This window comes from Ictidomys tridecemlineatus, chromosome 2 (genome assembly GCF_052094955.1).
Source record: "Ictidomys tridecemlineatus isolate mIctTri1 chromosome 2, mIctTri1.hap1, whole genome shotgun sequence".
Lineage (NCBI taxonomy): Eukaryota > Metazoa > Chordata > Mammalia > Rodentia > Sciuridae > Ictidomys > Ictidomys tridecemlineatus.
In genome coordinates, this window is record NC_135478.1 from 83,372,840 (window position 1) to 83,384,723 (window position 11,884).

Genomic DNA, 11,884 nt, shown 5'->3' on the forward strand with positions numbered 1-11,884 from the left:
TTATTTATTCTAATGTGTTATACACGAGGGCAGAAGGCAGTTCACTTCATATCACACAGATAGAGCACAATTTTTCAAGTCACTGATGGGTCACAAAGTATTCTCACACCGTTCGTGACTTCCCACATGTACTTCGGGTGACGATGTCTAACTCATTCCACCGCCATTGAAGACACACTTTTTTGGTCAACTCCAAACCTTCCTTGGCAGAAGATCCAATAGGAGCCACTTACATGTCAGTGTGAATTAGATTGGTCACCAGTTCTCCTCTTCTGATAGTGACGTTTCTTCTCTCTTGGAACAAAGTTTCATATTCTGTCTCCTCTAAAGCATTTCAGGCAGAAAGGATACTATTGGGGGCAATGGAGGGAATGGTCCCAGTGTCCCCTGCCTGGGGACAGGAGACTCATTTCTACCTCCCTGACTTGTAAAGATGTTCTGGCTTCTCAAAGGACGAGTGCCAGGGACATCTTAAAGGACGACGTCTCTTCTTCCTTCCCTAATGGGAAGGCTCCAGGAGGGAGCCGTGCAGAACCTTAACCCATGTGTCTGTGGCCACCGTCTAGAGGACATGCCACACGCTCAGAGCATGCATTTGGGAACACTAAGCCCTGGGACACTCCTTTGGGAAAAGCCACTGCCCACCCCCAAAAAAGCTCACGGGATGGGTCTCCAGGGCCACTCCCACTGAGGCGGGCATCTGTCTGTCCATCTCTCTGGGGCTCTAGTCCAACAAGCTACGGACAAAAACCTTGCGGAACACTCGGAACCCTGTCTGGAATGAGACCCTTGTGTACCACGGCATCACGGACGAGGACATGCAGAGGAAGACCCTCAGGTACCTCAGGGCGGGGAGAGGCGAGAGGGGACCAAGGCCGGGCAGAACTAGGACTTGGGGTGCAGCTCCTGGGGGTCCCCCTTTTACAGATCCTCTGCATCATTCTTTCTTTATTCCATTTACCAAAACAACGTCGACATCTAGCAGTGTCCACAGGGAGTGGTCCCAGGGCTGGGTGGACACTGGTCCGCAGAGGCGGGAGGCCTGTGTCTGAAGCGGCAGAGTGCGGGCTTCTCGGCCTGCAGGTCTTCCTGGGCATCCCAGGTCACCCCTAGGTGACTTATCACCTAACACCATGTGGATGTCGTGTAAATAGTGGTCGGTCCCAGTGTCCGGTCAGGGCATAATGACAAGAAAGACGCCTAGGCACATTCAGTGCAGACTGAAAATATTTTCAAATGTTTCCCCTCCCCTGGTGGGACTGACCCGCGGGTACAGAACTGGTGGACTCAGAGGCCGAAGGTGCACAGCTGAGTCTCCCAGTTATGGTGCTGAGCAAAGGAAGCCCTATGGGAAGGAGCCCGCGCTCTCCAACTCTATTTAATCTGAAAATCAAATGCAGGACAGTGGCTTCCATGCAGCCAGAGGCCAAGAGAGGGGTGACCCAGGAGGCAGGGAGTCCCAGAGGCTGCCGACCCTGGAACCTCCCCTATCCTGAGCCGAGCAGTGTGTGCAGGGCTCACGTGGTCAGGCCGTGCGCACTGACCAGACGCACTTGACCGCGTGGACGTTACCCTGAGTCGGGAAGAGATAAACAGCGCCCAGCCCAGGGGTCTGCACAGAGGACACCCTCGTCCCTAGACACCCCCACGTCCCTCACCACCATCAGCCACAAGCCCGGCACACAGTAGGAGCGCAGCGCTTGCTTCTCTCTCCCCCCTCACCCCCTTATGTCCACGGCAGGATCTCCGTCTGTGACGAGGACAAATTCGGCCACAATGAGTTCATTGGGGAGACCAGATTCTCGCTCAAGAAACTGAAGCCCAACCAGAGGAAGAATTTCAATATTTGTCTGGAGCGGGTGATCCCCGTGAGTTCCCTGGCCTGGGGATCCAATGGGGGACCAGAGGCGGGGGTGCCTGCCACCCTCTTGGATCTTCTCTGGGGTCAGACCCACCAGGCACCCAGAGGGCACCCACGGGGCTAAATGCTGCAGCCTCCGTGGAGAGGAGGGGGCTCTCTCTGCAGGTAGCATCAGGCCAGGTCCCCTCTGCCAGGCAGATCCCAGTTAGCATCATTTCTCCCAAGGTGCCCTGGGGTCAAGGGTCAAGGTCCAGCTGCCACTTCCTGTTCTGTGGTGGACTGAGCCATTCTGAGCCTGGGAAATGGACATCGTATCAGTGACAGAAGATGGTTGTGTTTAACGCAAACAAATAAAGCCCAGAACAGAGCCCACTGTGTAACAAGCTTTTGTCACAGGAACACTGCTCCAAACCCTCCTGCCTGTCCCAAAGCCATATGACACCATACAGAGAGGCAGGGCTTGGCACAGCCCCCATGTCCCTGGCCCTTGGTTTTCTCACCTGTTAAATGGGACACTGCATTACACACCTCACGGCAGGGTCTTTTAAGGATTATAGGTGACAGTGATACAGAGTAGGATCACGGTTCTCATTGGAGGTGGCACTTGTCCTTAGAGAAAGAACGAGTATTAATCTGAGGTTTCACAATTAGGCAGCACCCCCAGAGCTTACAGGGGATTCTAGAACAGGAACTCAGCAAACCAAGTTGGCAACTCAGGCCCGGAGTCCGGGATGGACGGAGCTCTCGAGAGGCAGCACCCTGCTCTCCAGAGACCCTGGGTTGAGCCAACAGCTCGCTGCCACCAGCTCCCGCCCCCCAGGCAGCATCCAGCTCCACTTGGGGAGCCAGGGGGCCAGGCGGGGTCCTGCAGCCTATTTCACCCAACTGCCAGCCTGGGGATGGACTCCCTGGGAGCCAGGCCACATTTTTGTAGCTGAAGCTCAGGAGGAAGACCCCACTCTGACCCTCAGTGTCTTCATCTGTAAACTGAGGACTGTAATAGAACCTACATCACGAGTGGCTGGGCATTACCCTGGTCTGCCTGAGGGGTTCCAGGAGATGAGCCCCTTAGACAATGTTGTCTCCTTCCATTCAGATGAAGCGTGCAGGGACCACGGGGTCGGCCCGCGGCATGGCGCTCTACGAGGAGGAGGTGAGCATCAAGGGCGGTGGGGTGCTGTGCTGGTGGCCCTGCTCCTGTTTCTGCCCTTCCTCCCCAGCCCTGTCCTGCTGCGTCCTGCTGGCTCTGGTTATCCAGGCTTCGAGGCAGAGCAGCACCCACACACACACGGGAATGCCCCTGGCCTTGTTCCCCCAAGTTCACGGAAGACCAGAGCAGGAGCAGGTCCCTTCGTGGGCGGGAGCAGGCGGACCCTGCCCATCTCCCACCAGGTCCTACCTGGGACCCCAGGGAGTGCACTTGGTCAAAGAGGAGTGAGAGCAGAGTCAAGGGTCAAGCTCAGCCCTGGGTCAGGGTCAAGGCCAGTGAGGGGCCAGCATCAGGTGTAACCTCTGCTCAGAGTCAGGGCTCAGTCCCGGGCAGGGTCAGAGCTGGCCATTGGCCACGTGCCTCAGCGCCCATTAGGGTGGGTCCGTCCGCTGTCCGTGGTGCTGACCCTGCCCCTGGCCTGCTGCTGGGGACACCCCCCACCTCCCTCACCCCGCTCACGAGCCTACCCTGCCTCCCCGCCCCAAGCAGCAGGTGGAGCGCATTGGCGACATTGAGGAACGTGGCAAGATCCTGGTGTCCCTGATGTACAGCACACAGCAGGGGGGCCTCATCGTGGGCATCGTGCGCTGCGTGCACCTGGCCGCCATGGACGCCAACGGCTACTCGGACCCATTTGTCAAGCTGTGAGTCCGAGCCTGGGGACCACGAAGGGACTCCTGGGGCCAAGGAGCTTCCCTGAGACCCTCGCGCCCCGAGGCCCGGGAGGGGCGGGACCACAGTGAACTGGGCACCAGGATGGGCGCCAGGGGGAGGCGGGGTCTCCCTGCGAGGCTGGCAGTTCTGCCCCCTCCTGGGAGAATGAGTGGCGGGTGGTGGCAATGACCCCATGCGCAGCCCCCAGGAGTCAGTCGCACCCCCTCCTGCAGCCCAGAGCCCCAGCTCCAAAGCAGCCACCCGGCTTTCCCCCGATTCATCCTAGAAATGCTCCAGGACCTTAGATGGGTTTATGTGATTCCACAAAAGCCCCCATCACAGGGTCACATCTTGTTAATCCAGATGTTTGGGGCTTGGGAAAATCTGCACATACTCAGCGAAACTTCTTGTGTGTGGCAGCCAATTCTGCACCCAAAATTCATTTATGTTTCAAATACACACTACAGGCAGAGGTTTCCCCCACACAGAGTCGGAGGCGAATTTATGGACTATCTGTAGTGCACCTGCTTTCTGACTGAGGCCGATCACATGACGTCGGGGGTGAAATTCTCCCTCAAGAAGCTTCAGACTTTGGATCCTTGTAGATTCTGAATTAGAGAGGCCCACCCATAGAGAGCAATTACAGTTACACCAAGTACAGTCATGTTTAGCGCCTCTATGGAATCCTGCCTTACCCTGTGGCAGCAAAATGTGTCTTTGTGGAATAATTAAGAGGGTAGGCTCTGGGTTCATACTGCCTGGGTTTGACTCTCAGCTCCAATTCTCCAGTATTCTCTGGCTATGTGGCCTGGGGTTTTGTAGCTTAGCCTCTCTGAGCCTCAGTGTGTTCCTCTGCAAAATAGAATAACACTGTGCGTTAGTGCAGATTCTCCAAGAAAGAATGAGATATGCAGGAAAGAATGAGATGTGCAGGAGCTTCATGGGGGAAATGTCTGTGAAGGGATCCAGGAGGCATCCACAGGAGGTCCCTAGAGAAGACAGACCCCGATTACAAGTCTGATCCCTGCAGAGGGGAGAGGGCAAGGAGGAAATCTAGGCAGGAAGAATTTCCGGCTGCAGTGCAGGTCCATGCAAAGCTTCCAGGGGGCCCTGCACACTCTAGGAATGAGCCACCACGTGTCCCTGCAAACTCATGAGATAGAACACAGTTCAAAGCCCTGTCCTCCTGTCAGTCAATTTCATCACCTGCCCTCCGGGACCCAAGAGGGGCACTTTTGTGAGGTCTGGCACATAGTAGGTGCTCAGTAAATACCGCTGTTGTGGTTATCACTCTCCTGACGGCAGAGTGTTTCTGAATGTTCTCTCCCACCGGGGGACACTCCCACCTCCGCTGTCCCCCAGTGACCCCTGAGCCCTGGGGAAAGAACAGGCCGCTGTGGAATTTCTTCCAGAATTTCTCCCAGTGATGATTCTGTCAACCAGGAGCCCTCATCAGGGCTCAGTTTGATTTCTCAGGGAGATTTGGATAAGGCCCAAGATGGACAAGGAGCTCACCCCACGGGGAGTGTGACCTGGGCTCCATTCTGTCTCAGCCCCAGGCAGAGGTTTCCCCCAAACAATCCCCCTCCCGGCCTGATCCTTCCAGAGGGCCCCCAGCGAACCAGCCCACAGTTTCCAATCAAATAAAGAGGTTTAAGCCGGAACTGCCCTTTAGTTTTTTCAGCTTCTGGGGACTCTTAGTTCCTTATTTGTGACTCTTCTAAAAACCACCTTTAAATCTGTGAATGAGACAGAAATGTGCTCCCTTTACAGGTCAGGAAACTGAGGCACAGTAAGTTTACACTCATGTTCAAAGTGGCTCAGCTAGTGACGGCCTCAGGCAGACAGAATCCAAATGACGTCTGCAAAATTTAGAGCATTTTGTTTAAATGTCTAAGTTTTAAAAAAAAAATTTTTAGCATAGCTTTTAAAAAAACACTTTGTTATTTACACATTTTGATAATGAACATTTGACTTTTGTCAAACACTGTCCCTAAAGTATGCAGTGTCCGTCCATCCCAAACATGTGGACTGAGCATCTACTATGTGCCAAACTTTGTGCCTGAACCAGGGAAGACTTATAGACAGAAAAAAACAGTATGTACAAAGGCCCTGGGGTGGAAAGGAGAGCAAGAACAGAGTGGAATAAAGAGCATAGCAGGATCAGGCTGGGAAAGAGCAGGGACCCAGCCACACAGGGTCTTAAGGCTACTGAGGGCTTTAAACTCTCCCCCCAGGTCAAAGGGAACAGCAGTGGGATGACATCATCAGGTCAGAATCATCTCCCCCTGCCCCCCCACCCCTGCCCCGCCACACACCTAGCATCTCACCAGGACTTGCGGGGAGAAGCAGCCTAAGGGGTGAAAGTGCCAGGTACCATCAGCCACGCGCCCCCATTTGAATGGGAGAAAGTGGCAGCTAAGAACACAGGCTCCAGATACAACAGCTGGGTATAATTGTCGGCTGTGTGACCCAGGGTGCATGTCCCAACCTCTCTGGACCTTGGACGGTAGAAACACAACAAGTGGTTGTATGCCTATTGCCGAGGGCTCGTGTGAGGGTGACATGGGCGGGGGGGGGGTGCTTGGCACAGGGCCTGGCGCCTGCCCAGCAGCCTGCAGGCCCCAGGGGTGGCTCATTTCCTGACCTGCTCCTTCCTCCATTCTCATCCCATGGCTGGAAGGAGCCTGGGGGGCCGTCACAGGGCTGCTTCCGTCATTAAATGTCATCTGTAACAGCCGCTCCTGTCCCCTCACAGCTGGCTGAAACCAGACATGGGGAAGAAGGCCAAACACAAGACTCAGATTAAAAAGAAAACCTTGAATCCTGAATTTAACGAGGTGAGGCTGCCCGTCCTGGGGTCGTGCTCTGGGGCACTTCCTGTGGGTGAGAGGAACAGACTCCTGCTGGGATTTCGGGGATCACGTCCACAGAGCTTGTTGTTCTCGATCGGCTTGAGCAGCCACAGGTGTGGGAATGAGCTCCCTGTCACTGGCGGGAATCGAGGCTCAGGCCAAGGCCCACAGATCAGGAATACCATGGGGGGGGGGTACACTGCAGAGGCTGAGGCCAACCACTGCAGTTGGTGCTGCACGTCCCCACATCCATCCAGGGCATCGAGTTCTGCTGATGCCACCGTCTGGGTGCCGTCAAACTCCTTCTCTGATCTCCCTCCCACCGCCTGGTTCAGACCCAGGAATCTCGTGCCTGGATGATTGCAGTAGACCCCTGACTCCCTTCTCTGTGCTCGCCTCCCCCTGCAAATAAGTGTGAACTCTGTAAAACACGCGCGCGGGTTCCCGCTGCCCTTGCTCAACCAACTCAACCAGGATCCTCGAATCTCCTGGCTGGCTCACCTCCACGCCCTCCCCTCCAGTCACAGGGAATTCCAAGGAGGTCCTGGTGCACTGCTGGTGCCTCCTGCAGAGGGCGCGTCCCTGCGCTTCCAGGTCTGGTGCTTCCCTGTGACCTACCGGGTCCCTCTGGGTTTCAGTCACCTGCTGACAAGCTTGGCGGACACGAGGCCCCAGGAGAATCTGTTACATTAAAGAGGGACAGGACAGAGGACAGCGGAAGAGGCGCTGAGCGCTGATCTAACCTCTGTGTGCGGTTTCCACCTCAAACCTGCGACACACACAGAAGGAATGCTCGGCCGCCCCCTCAGCCACCCCATGCCCAGAGCCGCTGCCCTGGTGCCCATCAGCCCATTCATTTCTCCCTTCTGGACCCCTGAGACCTGAGGTTGGGGCAGAACCAGCTAACACGGGGGTTTATTCTATGTCAAGCAGGAAGGGACTCTCCGATATGTCCACTTGGGGAAGGGACCGTGTGAACAGGGCCCAGAGAATCCAGACCCCTCCGCTCTGCCCTTCCCCCGGGGCCCTTTCAGCAGGTCACCTCATGTCCCAGCCGAGGCTTGTGGATGTTGAATAAGGAGCCAGGTCCCCCTCCTGCGTCGCCCTCTCCTGGGATCCCAACAAGCCACAGAGCAAGGAACCCAAGTACCAGTGAACCATAGGAAATAGGCAAAGCAATACCACCCAACAGCAGAGCTCGTAGCGCACGGCCCGACATGCTTTAAAAGGTCTGTGAGCCTCTGGGGGAATGGGCACTCTGCTGGTGAGAAGCCGCCCGGCCAGCTGTGGAGGACGCCTGTGTAGACACGTCAAAACTACAAAGGATTTCCACTTCCGGTGATTTGGAGAATCAGGCTGTTCAGTTAAATATTTCCAAAGCCAATCTGCATGTGACCGGCCCTCCTCATCTTACACAAATGGCATCCGGCATCTCAGAACACCCATTGTTCTCCATCTTTAAATATCGAAACTCCCTGGAAATTATTGTAAATAATGATCATTAATGATAGTGAAAAATTGGAACTAATAGAAATGCCCAACTATTAGGGATTAGCTTATGGTATACCCAAACGGCCATTAAAATGGTGGTGTACAGGAAACCCCTATTGGGTCCCCCTCTCCCCCTACAGGAATTCGGTCTCTTTTCTTCTCATTTGAACAAATCCCACTCTTTTACACTCAAAGGGGAAAAGAGGGGAATTAAAAAAAAAAAAAACGGTGATGAAGAAATATATGTTTAAGATATCTGCAAACACGCTAAGCTGAATTTTACCATAGGTCATAAAGCGCAAAAAGGATGCTACAACACTGTGTACTCGATATCAGATCATTTTTTAAAAATGTGGAGCAGCTTGGGCAAACCGTGACCTAGGTTATTCTTGGACAGCTGGATTACAGGGGATTTATTTTTCTCCATTATGTTTTAACAATGAACAAGAATGAGTTTTATAATTAGTTAGAAGAGTCATTTTTTAATGGGATTATTTAGAAACACCTACCACTTGGTCCACCCCAACGGCCTCACTCCCTAAGAAGGGGGAAGACCCCCCTCCTAAAGCTACCAGCAGGGACACCTGAGTTCCTGGGCATCTGCCTTCTGGGGGCCGAGCAGGCCCAGGAAACCCAGCAAGCTCCCGTTTTGAACCGAGAATTCACTAGAAAGAGGATCACAGGGCTTTGTCGTACAGAGAGTTGGTTAAAGAGGGATTACTGGGAGGACCAGAGTGGGAGGAATCCTGGCCCCAGGCGGCCCAGCCCCAGGGCTGCCCATGAACCTTGGAGCTCAGCCCCTTCGCTGCTGCAGGCTCAGGACCTCTCTCATCTTCCTCTGCTGTCCTCAGGAGTTTTTCTACGACATCAAACACAGTGACCTGGCCAAGAAGTCGCTGGACATCTCTGTCTGGGACTACGACATCGGGAAGTCGAACGACTACATCGGTGAGTGCTCCTGACTCCAGAGGAAACGGATCCCCGCCCAGGGCTGCGGGGGCTGAGCTCCCGCCTGGTCTCTGGGGCCCAGGATGCTGACCCTGGCACCATCGAGGATGGCCTCCAGAGGGAAGGGCCCTTAGAGCCTGGGGACTTGCAGGGCGAAGAGGGTTAATTAACCCACAGCAGGAAGCAGGTGCCCGGGAACCCCCCTCAGCCCGCTTGCCCTTCCAGGGTCAGGGTTTCTAAAAGACAAGGAAGAGAAGTCATTAAAGACAGAGCGGGCAGGGACGTTCAGGCAAAGGACACCGGGTGACAATCTGTAGAAAGTCTTCAAAAGAGAGAAACAGGCAAGGCAGCCAGGAGCGGGACAGTAGTAGGGAGCCATTGCAGGCTCTTGAGTGAGGCCCAGAGAGCCGAGGGTAATAGTGACCAGGAGGGTGACGACATCGTATCCACAGCCCTCCACGGAGAATGGATTCCGGGCTGCTCCATGCGGGTGGGGGGCGTTGGTGGCAGTTTTCCCCCTAACTTCACACTCGGGCTTCCTGACCACCTGCCCCCCTCGGCCCTCCCTGTCCTCCAGGAGGCTGCCAGCTGGGGATCTCAGCCAAGGGAGAGCGTCTGAAACACTGGTACGAGTGTCTGAAAAACAAAGACAAGAAGATCGAGCGCTGGCACCAGCTTCAGAACGAGAACCACGTGTCCAGCGATTAGGGTCCTGGCCCCACCTCCCCGTCCCGCCCCACTCCTACCTCCTCCTCCCCCTGCCCTCCCTGACCCTGCCTTCTAGGACCCCCACACCTTGGGCACTGCTGCCAAAGACCTCTGCCCCCCACCCAGTGCTGGGCTGCGGGCTCTGAACGCAGCCCCTCTCTGGTCCCAAGGATGAAGTGGCAGGGCTGGGGCTGGGGAGGTGTTTACAGGGAGGTGGTTCACTTCACAACCTCCCCGCGAAGGTGGACCGCAGAGGCTCACCTGCGTCTGGAACTGTCTGTGGACCCTCCTGGCCTTGAACACGTGCCCAGGAGGTCCCTTGCTGGGGTCCCGTCTGTGTGTGAGGGCAGCATGGGGTGAGGCAGAGCAGGCAGCGTCCCCATGGCTCCTCCACACCCCCCGCGATGGCCAGAGGACGCCCGGTGCTTGGAGATGGGCACACAACAGGCAGAAGCATCCGAGGGAGGGACGGGGCAGCCCTGGAAGGAATTCATTGACCTGCTCCTCAGCAAAAAATAACACTCCCTGTCTGTAGCCTTCTCCCTGCCTCAAGTCCCCCGGCCTCCCCTGCCCTCCCCTTCTCCCTGCCCCTCAAGGATAATATAGCAAAAAACTAAACTATGTATCTTAACCCAGCCTCGCGCCCTGGCCTCCCACCAGCCTGACCAGCCAGGAGCTGGGTGACCCCTCAAGGTCCCCAGGGGCACTCCTCCTGCTGGCCTGTCCAGATGTCCTCAGGCCTTGGGACTGCTGCTGGCACAGCCCAGGGGCAGGGCAACCTCCCTTGAGTGTGCAGATGCCTGGCCTCCCCGAGTGGGCACGGGAGACACTTGGAAGACCAGGGCTCTGGGTCCAAGGGGACCTCCCCCAGCCCCTCCTTCCTCCTTCCTCTGTGCTTTGCTGAATGAGCAAACAGCCCCCCCACACACACACACACACACAGACTGTTGCCTTGACTCTCACCCAGAGCCGCCTGGAGCCTTCCATCTCTCTTCCGTCTCTTGGACCTCTTTTATCAAGTTTCCTGGGGGAATCAAATAGCACCATGGATCGAACCCTTCAAAGAGGGTTGGCCAGGTGCAGTGGCGCACGCCTGTCGTCCCAGCAGCTCCGGAGGCCGAGGCAGGAGGATCCTGAGTTCAAGACCAGCCTCAGCAACTTAGTGAGGCCCTAAGCAACTTAGCAAGACCCTGTCTCAAACATAGAAAGGGCTGGGGACTCGGCTCAGTGGTAAATGGCCCCTGGGGTCTATCTCTGGTATCAAAAGATCAAGCTGAAGAAGAAGGACAGGCCCCGAGGCCAAAGGCCTTTGTCTCCTCTGTGAATGGAGGCCAAGGTACATTTCAGGTTGGAGTCTGGCAGTCCTCAGTGCCCCATGGGGAAGGTCTGGTTTTTCCAATTTCAATTAAATCTTTCTCCATAAAGATCATCACACATCATCCCAATGCCCAGCACCCCACAGACGCCGTCAGACCAACTCGTCCCAAATCCACACCTTTTCACCTTCCACGTGGAGGCCTCCGGCCCCGGCTCCCTGACTGCTCGCTGGAGGACCCACTTCTTGCCTTGGAATAACCACTGTCCAAATACCAAGCTCTCCACCTTCCCCAGGTGGCCAACAGCTTCCGGGCAGCCTTTCCCTCCTGACCTTGACCTGCCCTGAGGCTCCCGTGGCTCCCAGCCACCTCCCTTCCACGGTTTGCCCCAGGAGAAAGCATGCTGGCTGTCACCCAAGCCTGACGCTGGTGTTGGGGCTAGAATCAGCACGTGGCAAGCTCCCGGTGGCCCCTGTTAGGGCGCACCTGTCCCCGGACAGCTGTGACCACCTCCCGCCTCGATACACACCCGCCTTCCGGTGCATGCTCGACCGCCCACGCCTTTCTTTGTGATGCTGTAGCCAAAAATAAAGTAGGAATGTCCAGGAAAACTGCTGTCCTCAATTGTCCTTTGTGGCATCTACCAGTTCTGCCTTCCCACGAAGGCCGGGACTACGTGCACACGCAGTGTGGAAGGCGGGGTGCCTGGGTCCCGGGGTGCAGCAGGCAGATATGGTCCTGCCCAGGTGGGGTCATCCTGGGCACGAGCAGGTGGGCTCAAGGTATCCTGGCCGACCCCCACCTTTCTCAGGTGCCTGCCCAACATCGAGGCATGTCCTCA

The 11,884-nt window shown here is 55.9% G+C and overlaps 1 protein-coding gene across 6 annotated transcripts in view; it reads left to right on the forward strand.

Annotated features, from left to right (window-relative positions):
* Rph3a (rabphilin 3A) overlaps positions 1–11,654 on the forward strand; it is a 197,610-nt gene extending 185,956 nt beyond the window's left edge. For 4 of the 6 annotated variants that reach the window (XM_078039061.1, XM_078039062.1, XM_040289432.2 and 1 more), the window contains 7 exons: positions 729–838; positions 1,742–1,868; positions 2,958–3,014; positions 3,558–3,715; positions 6,484–6,565; positions 8,923–9,019; positions 9,597–11,654. In XM_078039061.1, the coding sequence (XP_077895187.1) occupies positions 729–838; positions 1,742–1,868; positions 2,958–3,014; positions 3,558–3,715; positions 6,484–6,565; positions 8,923–9,019; positions 9,597–9,727 (762 nt within the window). In that variant the 3' untranslated portion in view covers positions 9,728–11,654. The remainder of the gene's footprint in view (positions 1–728; positions 839–1,741; positions 1,869–2,957; positions 3,015–3,557; positions 3,716–6,483; positions 6,566–8,922; positions 9,020–9,596) is intronic. The other 2 variants (XM_021734256.3, XM_040289431.2) reach the window with 1 other exon arrangement.
* The last annotated feature ends 230 nt before the right edge of the window (positions 11,655–11,884 follow it).